The sequence below is a fragment of the Platalea leucorodia genome (assembly GCF_965183815.1).
Source record: "Platalea leucorodia genome assembly, chromosome: 11".
NCBI classification, from domain to species: Eukaryota; Metazoa; Chordata; class Aves; order Pelecaniformes; family Threskiornithidae; genus Platalea; species Platalea leucorodia.
In genome coordinates, this window is record NC_138833.1 from 4,643,783 (window position 1) to 4,658,210 (window position 14,428).

The 14,428-nt window shown below is 43.8% G+C and overlaps 1 protein-coding gene across 1 annotated transcript in view; it reads right to left on the minus strand.

Annotated features, from left to right (window-relative positions):
• Positions 1-14,428, minus strand: part of SLIT3 (slit guidance ligand 3) — a gene marked incomplete at both ends in the record, with an annotated part of 527,658 nt that overhangs the window by 18,444 nt on the left and 494,786 nt on the right. The window contains 3 exons of the mRNA XM_082324538.1: positions 3,868-3,998; positions 6,346-6,586; positions 13,482-13,619. Of these exons, the coding sequence (XP_082180664.1) occupies positions 3,868-3,998; positions 6,346-6,586; positions 13,482-13,619 (510 nt within the window). The remainder of the gene's footprint in view (positions 1-3,867; positions 3,999-6,345; positions 6,587-13,481; positions 13,620-14,428) is intronic.

The following is a 14,428-nucleotide window of genomic DNA, read 5'->3' on the forward strand; positions in this document are numbered from 1 at the left end:
ATGCTGCCGGGGCAAGAGCCTTGTGCTGCTCCACAGCCTGGAGGGAGAAGGAACCTCACCCTCTGGAGACCCGCAGCACATTCCTGAAACACTTCTATTTTTTGTGTATTTCTGTACTTTTTGTGCACAGAGAACCAGATTTAATTTGTCACCCTGTATGAGGCAGATACAGTAAGAATTTAAGCTCCCTTACTTCAGGCCTTTTGCTTTAACCACTAGAACATCCATCTATTTTATGTAAGAATTAGCCAGACCACGAGAACTGCACGATGCAGTCTATAAGAACTATTTCTAATGATGTAGCATTTCTGAAAACAGATTATGCAAGGATACTTTTAAAAGGATTATAATGTAATTTGGGTGTAGGTTCTGCAGAAAGACAAACACAATTCATTCTAATGTTTTCCTAACTGCCTCCTTTTTCACTGCTGTCAGGAAGCCTGCATGAAAACGTATGATTTTACACCAATGACGTCTGCATCTTGCTCTTTACCAGATATGACAATCTGTATGCAACACGGCAATCTGGGAACTCTGGAGGGAACTGCATCAGTAGTTTGTGTCAATTTTCTATTTTCCATTTCTATTAGGAAGGATTAATTTAGCATCCAAATCAATATAAATGTGTAGTAGCATAAAACCTATCAGAAAAAAAAAAATTACAAGTAAGGTCTTATCTCTGGTTCAAAGAACAGATGTAGGAAAAAAGACTGAAAATAGGAGCTTTCCCTATAGAATACAGTTAAACAGATACCAGTATCAATGGCTGAATGCTGGAACTACTGAATTACATGCTCTTTGTGAATTCAAACTTTTAACAACTGGAGCGTGGTGGTAAATAAAAGCAGCACGTTCCTCATCAGTTGGTATCTTTAAATTAAGGTAGGGTATCTGTGTAAAAGAGTTACCTTATTTCAAGAACTCACTGTTGGTACTAAGTACTGTCATGGCACGAAGAGTTAACTCTCACCAGTGCAGAAACCAGGAGGTCAATAAAGCACTCAGAAACAGATTTCTGTTCTCATTTGTGCAGCTATAGAATAAGTAAATAGAATAAAAGAAAGAGCAAATAGGAATCCTACTTAAAAAACGGACCTTCTTTAAGATGTTTACTATGATGTCCAGGAAACCGTTATTCTGCAGCTTACAAGTGAGGAGTGCCAATAACAGACCAGTCGGCTTTTCTTTTAAAAGGGCGAGTTCAATCATTACATATTCATGCATTAACTTGTATTTCTTTCTAACTTGATGATAAATGACAATGTATTTTAGGCAGTCTTTTCCATTGGACACTTGCTGACCTTCGTCTGACTAGAACGAAAGAAAAGTGCAATGTCAACTTTCACCTTTCTATCCAAACATACCATAGGAATGGATACGTGTTAAGCAAATCTGAATGTACAGCGAGTTAATCTTGGGCTTTTCCAGACTAACGTTGTACTGCAGTTCTACTTAAATCTGCCTGATATTGCCTGTGAAAATTAATCTAACAGTCTTTCAACAGAGCTTCTCAAAGGCAAACAGTCCACTTCTGCTGAGGTTGAGATTGAAAAAGGCATCTAAACAAGACAGCAAGGAGTACATGATAGAGAAGGCAAACTGTTTTACCACTGGTGAGGCTAAGATTTCAATGTTTCGGGTTCTCCTAGTAACCTTATTTTTAATGCAAAACAAAAAATTGTAGAACTTGCAGAAAAGAGTTCCCCAAATTCTTAGGGCTTAGGTAGAATGCATCACACCGAATCAGCTATTCATTTCATCAAAATGCAAGTTAGGAGACAATGCAATTAAAAGTACAAATAAACTCACGGGAACCAGCACCAGGTATAAAGGGGCTTTAATGTCCCTGGAGAAAGCCTCTAAAACATCCAGAAGGTATTAGCGACACAACTTCAAAATGATGGCCAGTGCCTGAATAATGGAAGTGATTGACCATTGTCCAAGCTACTAAAGGAAACGGGAATTTCCATTATTTGGTATTTTCCTGTCAAAACTCGGTGCCAAGCTGGAAGTCACGTCTTAGCCAAACAGAGCTTACACCTTAACTAAAAGTCAAACAGGATATACAGGGAGGTCACACCAGATCCACTCACGCCTTCTACCCTTAAATCCCATGACTGTAAGGAGAGAAGCAGGTTTCCTCCCCCTTCCTCGGCCCTTGAGGAAAACAAGTCTTCTAATCTATTTAGAGGCCCTTTTTGACATTCTTTAGCTGCAGTTTTTCTCAATCAACCTAATCTTTTCCCATCAAGCTCCATGCTAATCCCATTTTGCTCCACTCCTTAAACTAATAAAAGATTAGAGTGACATTTCAGAAAGGGCATCCTATTAAGCAGCTTCTTTCACATCTCAACAGATCACACAGTACAAAACGTAGTGAACAGGCCATTAATCTTATGGTAATGAGGTGTCAGTCTGAATTGGAGACCTCCTCCTTGATCAATATGAAGGGCACAGGAATAATGAGGACGCTGCTGCTTGCCATTGCTGGCAACTTTGCCAGAAGGCAGCAGGTCCATAAAGCGTTGTTGTAATGGTGGCAACAGCTCTTGTCACCACACCGCTCTGCCCTTGACGACGGAGAGCAAGCATCCACACCGATCCGTCACCCCCTGTGCCGCCCACACATAATGAGCTTTTCCCTATGTTCTAACTAGTGGCGTAAAACTGTTTAACAACTTCAGCTTTGCTCTAACATGAAATCAATTAGGATTAGCAGCCACACACAGAGAAATTTTTCACACCTATCCAGCTGGTGAAAATCAGCTGTCTTCATTCCTACAGTGGACAAGTCATTGCTCTTCCTGGTGACACCCCTGCATTGGTATTGCCCAATTTGCTTTTATACAGAAAGAATTTTCTCATTTTACTAAACAAGTCACCATTCCCCTTAAAGAAAGCTCTGCACAGCTACCATACTCCTGAAAGGCTCAAGTTTTACCAAGTGCTGAGAAAACTTTCCAGAAAACGTAGGAGGCCCATCCTGGCTAGTGATGCGTGGTGGCCTCCTTTCACTTGCTCTAATAGGATGCCCTTCCTTCAAGAGCGAGGTGGGCTGGGTGATCCAGCTCTTCTGCATCCACAATGCCATCAAACTGCACTGAACCCAGAAGGGCTCCATGTGGTCACAACTGCATGTTTACACAGAACACACTGGAGCAACGGGGCTGAAAAATAATCAGAAGGGTGTTAACTCAGGGAGAGGGCTGCTAAAGGAACAGCGGAACACGAGCAGCACATCTCTCGTTCCTAGGGAAACGCCTCTGTGCACGGGTTTCACTTTTCCATTTGCTTTTCTTTCTGGGACTAATGAATAAGAGCTGTGGATTTGGTATCCCCAAGTGTCTGAAGGTCAAATTGCCCTACAATTTACAGTTGTAGTTTGTGCTTTTGCATGGTTGGTGTAGTTACTACTGATAGAGGTAAGAGTTCTTCCCAAAATACCCACCCTGCAGAGGAATTCAGCCCCGCTCCTCCTGTTTGACACAGTCTAATCCTGCAAAGTCACTGTTCTGTCTTGGTACAGTAAATTAATGCTAAATATCAACATCAAAGAAACTGATTATTTGGAACTATTTCAAGGACAACATTCACCTGAAACTAAATCTTTACAGTAGCTGACAAAACACAACGCTTTCCTGCAATCACAGTAGGACACAGTATCACTGGTATTACCAATAAATGCCAATTTTTAACCATGCAGCCTCTAGCTAAGTCTTTATTCTGATTTTCCTATCTAATTACATACATAAAAGAGATACAGTGAAGTAAAATGAAAGGTTCTTCTCCCATGCACATTACTCAGAAAAATCCTACCCCTCCATCTTTCTTGGAAATCAACCGTCTTGGTAAAGCTTAGCTATTTACCTGTACACTGTGGTAGGTGGAGAATTCAGCGTGTCGTAGATGAGCCTCACGTGTCCTTGGTACAACTCCAGAGCCAAAGGATCATTGTCTCCTTTGTATAATAAGATGCCATTGTCCTTGTCCGTTGCTACCTGTGAAACATTAATAACCACGTAAGGTTGCTTGAGAATGATTAAAGAAGAAATAAACCTATATTAAAAATCAAACGAAAATCATATACGCAATTCAAATATGATTTAATAAATCATATATATGAGCAACAATGAGAGCAAGAGCCACGAGACACAAAAAGCTCTTGGTGACATTGAGTCAGCTCATACACAAACAGGCCAGCCTCCCACTACGGGATGGCTCCCTTGTTTCAAATGAGAACTAGTTTTCAGGAGGTGAAAGCTGCAATTGATTTGATCCCTGTCAATAAAGAATTTATTTCTCAGCTACTACCCAAGCTTGAAGTGGAGGTTTAGAAAATCAACTCTGGCAGCAGCAGGAGTGTGTCACAATTACAAGCAAACAAATTTCAGTGGGCGCTGATCTGTTCACAGACTTTTTATGAACAAAAAGAAGGAAAGAAGGACCTGTCCCCACATTTAGCATAACCATGAGTTATTCACTCAATCTGAGTTACTAGCAAGTCACGCTGAGTTCACATGGGACATTTAGAGTCAGGAAGAATAGAGTAGCCCTCGTCCCTCTAGCTTTGATGTACATCAAGGGAAAAAAAAAAAAAAAATTGAACACTGAATCAAAAACCAAGGACTCCGCTTTCCCAGTCTCCAGCTCTCAAATATCCCTATAGTGCAAAAGAAAGGGGGAAAAAAAAAAAAAAAGAAGAGCGAAAATGGGATTTTTGGATACAACCTGCCTGTTATTTTCACAGTACATATTACTTGAGATTTCTCGCTTATTTTTTTATAACAGCTGTTAAATGCTGAAGCTAAACAGTACATTTAAAAATTTGTTTGCATTTATATATGTATTTTTAAAAACTATTCTTTTGCCCTTGAAAGATTTTTTTTTTTTTTTCTTGATCACGTTTTAATAAGATTTCCTCTATCTATTCTTAATAATCAATGTGGTATTCTAATTTTAATTCACTAGTGATTAATTACTGGATGCAAGAATAATATTCAGCCTGGGAAACAAGAAGTGAGAAAGTCATCTGCATGTGCTTGCTGTAATAATGTTTTATTCTTCAAGCTATGGCTGATGTAACATGTTTTGTACACTTAAGAAGACAATGTCCAGATTTTAAAGTTGACCTATAGTATTTGGAGCTTTTGGGAGCCATATTTTAGAGTGCCCAAATTTTAGAATCTCTTTTGTGATAGTAAATAAAAGGGAATTTTGAAGAAAAACTGGAGTTTCAAATATACATGAATCAGCTTCATTTTCATATGAACTGTATACTCAAGCTCTTAAAGATAAATATTAATTATGGAATTTTCTCATTAGAATAAACTTTGCAGGAACCACCCTTTAAAAATCTATTCCTAATGTGGAAATTCGGTCCTTTTCCCCACATGTTGACACTGGTATTTTAATTACAACTAAACTCCATCAAGTAAGTGTAGAACATGATTTCCAACCGTGGAATACAATCTCTTCAAATTGAGAAAATAAATGCAATAAAAAACATACAGTGATGATTTTTCTTCTCACATCTTTTGAAATGTTATGCTTCATTTGTAGGATGAATCTAGCATAGAAATAGTCCAGATTAACAATCAGTGGCCTAAGAGAGAGATGTGTCATGTCATACATGTGCTCCACACACCTCTTCATTAGAAAATGTATAAAGCTAGAAATTACTCCCTCATTTACTTTGGGATATTAGGGGGAAAAAAGATCCATTTAATGCCTACTAGATTGTGCATGCAAGTAACTTCCAAATCACTTAAATATCATCTTGGACTAAGTATCCAAAACACCTCTGATCCACAGCCACAAAGCTGACAGTAGCGGCATGGCACCTTTAGTATCTATCTTCCATTGCCTTCTGAGCCTTAGACTGCAAACCAAATTTAGGTGTAACAACAGCACTTTTATCTATGGAAAGTGCACAGTAAAAGAGTAAGCAAAATATTGTCTAGAAAGGCCATTTAGAGCAGCCTCTTTTAATAAGTCTCCTAATATTAAGCACTAATTTCTACAGGATGAAACACAATGCTGTAAATCAGTAAGAAGACAGGGAGGTTTGCTGAATCGTCTCTAGTTACACTGCCCATCTGGGAATAAAAGAGTGGTGAGATTCTGGAGGCAGCACGTGTGTCCACAAAGTTACAGTGGTGCCTTAGTTGCTCTTTAATGTTTCAGTAATTTTAGAGCAGACAACTGGCTCACAAGTTGTCTCTAACTTTTTCATCGTCTTGGCCGACAGGCCCTGTTCCTTCAGAATAAAAAAAAAAAAATACACACGTGTATGTATTATTGCTTAGAAAAGCACTGGGCTGGCAGCTGATGTTCTGCGTGACATACCTGGAGGGAGATGTTTGCCTGAGGGCGGATTTTGGCCGACGGCAGCTCCACATAGGAATCCTTCCCAACAAAGTTGACTGTGATGAGCTTCTCGCACTTCTGCCCAGCAAAGCCAGCGAGGCAGCGGCAGACGGGCTCATGGTGCACGACGATGCACTGGGCCCCATTCTGGCACTCGTAGTTATCACACGGGCTCGTCTGGAGCAGAACCATCGGCGGAGGAGTTTCACAGAAAAGTCCACTGTAGAAGGTAAAGGAAAGAAGAAGCGGCCTCAATTATTGCAATTTTTGTAAGGAAGGAAACACTTTCAGATGCTGATGTTATTCTCCTACTGTGGTACAGAGACTCTGAGATTCAGCTACCATGTGCCCGCTTTACTGTGTGCAAGCTACAGAGCATAGCGCTGTACAGAAATGCCCACGCTTGGTCTGAACGAGCCAGTTCAAATACCGAAAAGCAATTTTTGCTGCACTTTGCACTGGTTATTTAGCTCTGCAAGGTACAGCAGTCTGTCTAAAATAGCTTTCATCCCACACTGTGCCGTGCAGATGTTCCCAGCAAAAACTGGGAGCCATGTAAGCCCAAACCTGAGATTTCCTCACCTGCTCTCCCTGCCATCCAGAAACATGCACCACTACTCAGCCAAAAATCCCTGTCCTAGGCTTTGTGACCTGAGTCTACCTCTGCTGGTGGTAAGCAAGGGGAAAATCCTCTATTTTTAGTGTTTTTTACAGCCTCCTCACTTGCTTTACTGTCTATCAGCAAGTGTATCATCAACAGATGGGCAACTGCTAAAAAGTCTCAGAAGCAATGCACAGATACCGCACTATTTGATGGGCAGCTGCCCTGAATTGATTGTTTCTAACAGAATCAGGATCATCGACCTTATTTTAGCTGAGTTTGTGGCTGGCAGTGTCCTGGATCAGAAAAATGCAAAGGAAAGATCTCCCGGAGTCAGAGGTAACTGAAAACCAAATGCCAGATCTGAGTACTTGTGAACTCGAATTGTATTCAGATCTGGAGGAAAGCGCTGTGGTTCGGTCTTAACTATAGGAGAGGCTGAGCAAAACCCACGTGTAGGAACCTCTGAGGCTTGGGCCACATCTCCCCGGAGCAGCGCTGGCTCAGTCCCCTGCTGCCTTCCTGGATTCAGCATGGCTGCACGCTTCACAGGTTGTGTGCTGGAATAACTCAGCTACACTGACGTAGCGACACCAGCAGAGGAGGAGCAGGGAAAAGGGAGAAAGTGCAAAAAGCTGCAGTCATCCTTCACAGTGATGTCACGTGTCAGACTAAACTGCAAAAAGTAAATGAAAAATCTCTGCCCAGTACCCCCACTGGGCCTGTGCAAGTCAGCGGGCACTGCCAAGGGAGCGGGCCAGGCCCGCTGGCTGGCTGGCTGCAGACGGTATGTCCCTGCACCTGTACCCCAAATTTCTCATTGCAACCGCTGTCCAAACCCAACAAACCCTTTCTGTACTGATGAGAGAACATAACCTCTCTGCACGGAGTTCTGTGACTGCTTGAAAACGTGTAGACAGTGAAACGATGACAAATTAGGAGGTGGTGAGTAGGGAGCGTGCATCAGGCTGTGCAGGGGGGAACACCGTGCGGGTAGCTGCGGGGGCAGAGGGCTTGCCAGGGGAGGACTGTGGCAGACCCATTCACGCAGGGAATAACCCATCAGCCCAGTCCTGGAACAGTGAAATCCCGCTTGTCCCACTAGCAATTTCCTGCCATTCAGGGAGCACTTTGTGGAATAATAGCGCGCTCATAAAAACAATGCAAAAAACCGCCAAAAACCTCACTCCTCTCCAGTAAAGCAGGTGAGACTTGGAAGCTCAGTGAATTGCTAGGCAACGTTCCTAGATACAATTAGAATGGAAATCCAAGCCATTACCCTACAGGAAATAGTACTGATACAAGACGCGCAAGAACAGCAAATAAAACAGCCACAACATACTCAAGACCAATCTTGCTTAGCCACAGAGACCAGAACCTGCTGCCTCTGTAACAGAAGGAAATGGAGATGACTGCTTTCCTTTTTACATTTTCTCATGTGAAATTTTGCACAGAGTATCACGACTCCGGCGCTGTGTGGAATGAGAGCCTAAACCTCTAGGGCTAGATCCTGAACTGCATCAAAAGCCATGGAGTTGTTCTGCTTTTCTATCATGTCTGAGAGAAGAAGAGACACAGGGTTTTACATTCCTACTTTTACAAAGGGAAACTTGAAGAATGCCTTGAAAGATGCGAACATTTGGGATTTGCACCTGGGAGAAGGCCAGAAAACTCTCCTTTCCGCACAGCTGTTCTACAGCATGGAACACCCTAACCAGCTTCCTAACTGTGCCCAAATCTGCATGTTGGCCTTGTACATGGCGATGTGGGTACGGCAAACAAAAATCTATTACGCAGGAATAAGCATGTGGAGGGTGAAGAACACTGCTGGGGGTGCCCGAGGCCTAAGGCCCAGCGCTGCGCTGGCCTCTGGCCGCGGCCCCGTGCGCACGCCCTGCAGGGACTGTCCCGCTCCCGCCCTGGCGTCACTCGGCGTTGGCTGTGCTTGTGTACACAAACACGCGGATGTTTCCTTCTCAGCCAGAACCACTTCTCGGTACTTTTCAGGATAAACTGCATTTCAACACTTTTCTCATTGCATTGCCCTGAACTGCCAGTATTCACCACAAGGACAGAGTGATGTTTCACAGCCTGCCTCCCCATGTCCGTCCCATTGCTACCTCGCTTCTCGAAGGGGCAGGGAGCTGTGGTTCACAGGGAGCCCTTACCTCCCCTTGCTGCCCGGGTGACACTCGGTGCTGTAATGGGCACAGTCACAGGCTGCTAATACTGTCAGCAAAGGGTTCGGGGGGCTGGGGGGAGCAAAGCACCCCCGGTCAGCCAAGTGGTAAATATCCTCTACCAGAACAGCACAATCTTGTGCAGGGACAAGCCAATCTCTTCCTTTAGACACACGTATCTCAAAAGTGTAATCTGGCAGGCAATACTGCTGGCAATCAATAAACCCCATTTACTTTGCTCCAAGGAGTATGTGGAGGAGACAGACAGGGTCAGTGCGGTGCTCAGCCTGCTGTGGGCAGCAGTGGAAATGGGAGCACGGCGGGCAGTACGGTGCGGGGGAATACCGCACATGGGAAATAGTTGTCTTTGCTCAGTCTGATGTGTTTCTCAAAGTAAATTTGTTCTTGGGAACATTTCTTTGTGAATACACCTGAACTATGAATTAGTTATAGACTAAGAAACTTTCCCTTCCTGAGCGAGACCCATTGCTGCAGCTTCGTGGCAGAGCCCCATGGGCCACCCTGTTCCCGGAGGGCGAGCGCAGTACCCCGGGGCCTTACCACCACTCAGCAAGAGACGGTTTCGATTCCCCTTTCCAAAAAACCAAGGGAATATTAAAAAATAGCAACAACTTCATGGGAAGATAGATACACAGAAAGCAATTCTTGCCAGTTTAAGGTAGTTACTGTAGTAGCTGCCTACCAGCACAGCAGTCAGACCCAGGCAGAGCTGATGAGCTGAGGACACACCAGCACCACGTCCCCATTGCTAGCCAGGCATTAAAGTGGACTGTCCGACTGGAGCATTTTCCTCTTCAAAGCCTGGTTTCATTAAGTGTGGGATCTCTCTTGCCAGTGCAGGGCTTTGCAGCTGGCTGGCGAACACGTCAGGAGAGCCAGCAATGGGATCAGACTAGGCTCGACCCCAGAGATGGCTGTCACCCCTGCCCTGATGGCAGGTGTGATTGTTTTCCAGAGGTGACTAGCAGAAAGGAGCGCTTCTGACCCAGCCCATTAGCTTTGTTCTACCTAATGCCAATCATTTTGTTTTGTCTGCAAGTGACAACTAGAAAGCAGAAGGAAAGTTAGTGTATATAATTGTAATTTCATGGAAGTTAAAAATAATAATAATAAAAAAATCCATGCAACCCACAACAGCCTCCACTAACAGAAAGCAAATGTTGCAAGAAGCCAGTGTGTCTGTGCTTGGGGCTGCTCTGAGAGATTCCCTGAGCTCCCAGTACAGCTCCTGCACAACCCTCCCTTGCCGTGAAACCCCTTCAGTGGGTGGCTTTACAAGTGCAGCTGCCCTGCTACTGGCATCTAGAAGATACGTTAGCAACAGTGTCTGTCAAGGCCTTTTCTTCTTTATTTTAAAGTATTTTTTTAAAATATATTTTTAGAAATAATTAACACTATTCATTTCCCCAGCAGTGGAATGTGGAGCACAGCCTGACTTGCATAGCTTGGCCTAGTCCATTCTGCCTGGTACAATCTCACTTATTGAAATCATCACTGCCGAGTTTCTTGCAGCAAACTATCCCAGTGGGGAGCTCTGAAGCATCTACACAAGGGAGGAACAGTGCTTTCTATCGAGCTCAGCTGCCTTAATGTGTGCTTCCCCACTAGAGCAACATTTATCAGGACACCGCTACTGTGAGGCTGATTGCTAGAGGGAAGGTTTGATAAGTTAAGTTTTGTCCAATGGGCTTCACAAATTCTCAAAAACGTCTTCATCTACAGGGGGTAAACGAGTGCTATTTTGGGAAGAAAACACTGAAAACTTTTTGGGAAGAAAGTGTATTATATAACTGCAAAAGGTTGCTGAGTGATAAGGAAAGGTGCTGTGCGGAGCGCCACTGCACACGAACAGTGACTAGGAAATGCTAAGATGGGAAAACAGGCATGTGCGCGTTGGTACTACTGCTTTTTGGGGCTGTCCTCAGAGGTGCGTCAGCGTGCATACGAGGCCCTACAGTGGTAAGAATTACCGGAGTGCCATTTGTTCAACCATGCGAGGATGTAAGTTTTGACATCCTTATTAACGTGTGACTCCACGTGGCTTTGACGTACAGCGTAGTGACAACCATAAAATTGTTACAGGTCCATTTATTACAACAGCATAAGCTCCAGATAACTGGGAGGTTACTCTGCAAACTCACTGCTGGGAAATGATTCCTGATACTTGGCCAAAAAACTTTATTAATAAACTATCATCTTAGGTCTCCTAGTTACTTTTGTCAGACCACCCCCTGTGTTCTCTCCTTTTCATCAACACTTGCAGCCTTCAAAAACTTGCAAAGTTATCTCCTTGCCGCACAGCCCAGCGCCTGAGGCACGCCTCGTGAACAGTTGAGTCTATAACCCTGAACATCAGAAGCCTGAACTCTGTCAATCACTGTCTTTGCAATGCAATCTTAAAAGGGGGGAAAAAAAAATCAGAACCCGCTTCAGAGCAGCTGGCCTTTAAACCACAAAAGGCTGGAGTCATGGAAGGAATAATGAGCAGATCATATTTTGTTGGCAGAATTTTAATCCTGAAATCAAACAAGATCAGGGACTATTCTGCATGGAGAACACAAGGGGCTTCAGCTTGCTCTCCACCTTGGCGGAGGGAGCCTGTTAGTGCCCACTGCGATGTTTTTCTCCTAAAAGACCCTTGCTCTCTTGCATCTTGCACAGGAGATTTAGGGAGGTGGCATGGACGGGTGCAAAAAAATGAAAGCAAGCAGGAGACCTGAAGTTAATCCTGGCTCTGCTGTTGACAGGCAGCAGGATGACTTTGCTCACCTAAGTCTACCTTGGGCTACAAAGTGCTCTCTAAGCTAGTAGTTGGGTTTTGGAGCTTTGTGTAGAAAGATGTTTCTTCTTCTTGGAGGACTTGTAGTGGAATGAAACCCCCTCATTTGAGCGAGGGAGCAGGCTGGCCTGTTGCAGATTCTGCTCCTGAAGTCCCTGGTGTGAGATCAGCCAACCCGAGGCACTGCCCAAATTGCCAGTAGAGCTCTTTGGTACAGAGCAAGGGACGCAGGCCAGTCTTCCACCTACCCCAACTGCTCTGCTCATCTGTGTCACAACCTAAAACATCTCTGCAAACTGGCACCCTGCCTTCCTGAAAAAAAAAAACCAAAACCAAACCTCACATTGATCACTGCCTAGTACTGACATGCCTTAAAGATCAGAGGACCTGCAGCAGAAGTCTCCCCGTCGCTACCATCTGATGACGGGCTCGAGTTACCCTTGACTCCAGATACGGCTTTGCAATCCCATTTCTCAACTCTAACAATTAGATAACATCGAGCATTTACAATTCCACTGTGGGACAGCCACTTGTTATCCTTGCCAGTCACCAATTTGCAAGATCCCTAAGGCCATCAAAGGGATTGAAGCAGAGAATGAAACATGGAGAAAAGGGTATGAATTTGAAATTCAGAGGGTATCTGATAACCTGTAAATAACAAGTCTGATTCTGTGAAACCACGGGCTGACATCATGTTATATATCAATGCCTATTCAGGGAAGTCTGTCTGCTTTGCAATAAAAATGTGTGTCGAGAGGGGAAAAAAACCCAAAAACCAGCAAGGATGAAAGCAAGAAGAATGAGAACAGTTGCAGATACAAAGCAAAGAAAATGATTTATAAGTGTTCATGCAACTTCTGCTTTGTCAAGACTGATCTTTTCAGGTACTCCTTCTTTGTCTCATGTGTGTATTTCAAACGCAGAAAAGGTTTAGCTGGAAGGAAGCCAGTATCCAGCCTCAGGCAATGATTAGTGAATCCATTTGGAGCAGCACACTTATCTTTGACAGACAGAGAGATTTCCAGGAGTCAGATATATTGGCAGCTGTCAGAATCAGAGACTGGAAATTTACAGCCCAAATCGTACTGAGCACAACAGGCACAGAGATACTGGCACAAAATCTTCAGACACATGTTTTCTTGCAGCCGGGTCTGAGGGTTCATATGTGTAATTGTATTATCCTTTGCTCACTCTCGCGCATGCAGAGTTTATCTCCATATAATTTATGTGAGTGTATTACCTAGCGTTTTACCAGGAAAGGCTGGGGCAGGCAGGCAGGCAAAGTAACACAGCACCGCACAAAAGGCAAATTGCTGTTTTCAAAGCAAGAATCATCAATTCCCTGTATTCAGTTAACTTGTTAAGACCTACCTCATCTACAAGATTTGAAGCACTGAGCCATCCATTCACGTAGGAATGACAGATCGATACCATATCTAGAGGCTGCTTAGCTCTGAGGATGAAAGCAATTAAAGAAAGTGCCCCACCACTATGTACAGAAGACAGTCCGGGGGAGGAGCTGACTCTCACGTACCTGAAACCCTGAGGACAGACGCAGGTGTAGCCATTGACTGCATCTACGCAGACAGCTCCATGGCGACACTTGTGGCCCACGCAGTCGTCATCATCTATTTCACAGTGTTTTCCACTGTAACCCGGCAAGCACTCACATCTGAAATACAAGAAGATCACTTTTAATAGCTTGTTTCAACATTCATGACAATAGCACACACAGGCAGCCTAGCACCAATCTGATTTGAGATGGAAAGGTGTTAGCAATTATTCTTGGAAACATCAAGCACAATTCCTGCCATCAGAAATGCTCCAGTCCCTCCTGTCTGTCTGCAGCTGAGCTTCTGCAATCTGCTTAAATTCAAGCCGAGCAAAGCAATACCATACTACTGCTTTTCCTCACCCAAGTCTGTGGAGAAGGGTGATCATACAGCGGTCTCCCAATTAGGCTAAAGATGACAACATCTTCTCTAACCTTACAGACTCAAAGGGCAATATTCTGCAAGGGCAGTTGCTCCGATGTCTCAGACTACGATTTTGCCAATGTCTGCACGCTGCTGAGTGTCTGAGGTTGGCCCTGTGCAGCTACACAGAGCACAGTAAGGTTCCACCTTCCAAGTGGAAGCAATCTGCAAGCAAGCTATAAAACTCAGCAAATTTAAAGACAAGGATCATCAGTTTTGAGACCACCACCTGCTTGTCGTCCATTTGCAAGGCCTAGCAAATGTTGCTGCAACTACAGAAAGTTGTCTTTGAAGCCTGTCCTTTCCCGTAGTGATGCTCAGGCGAAGCATCTACCTGCTGCTATGGGGTAACACCATTCGTAGGAGCAACACAATGGGATGCACCCAAACCTGCAGACAGTGGCTTTTTATTTTATTTTATACAATTCTCAAGTGTGTTGTACGAAGGCTGCATCAGCATTTCTATTATAAGCCTTGCAGGAGTTTATAACCTGACAATAGAAAA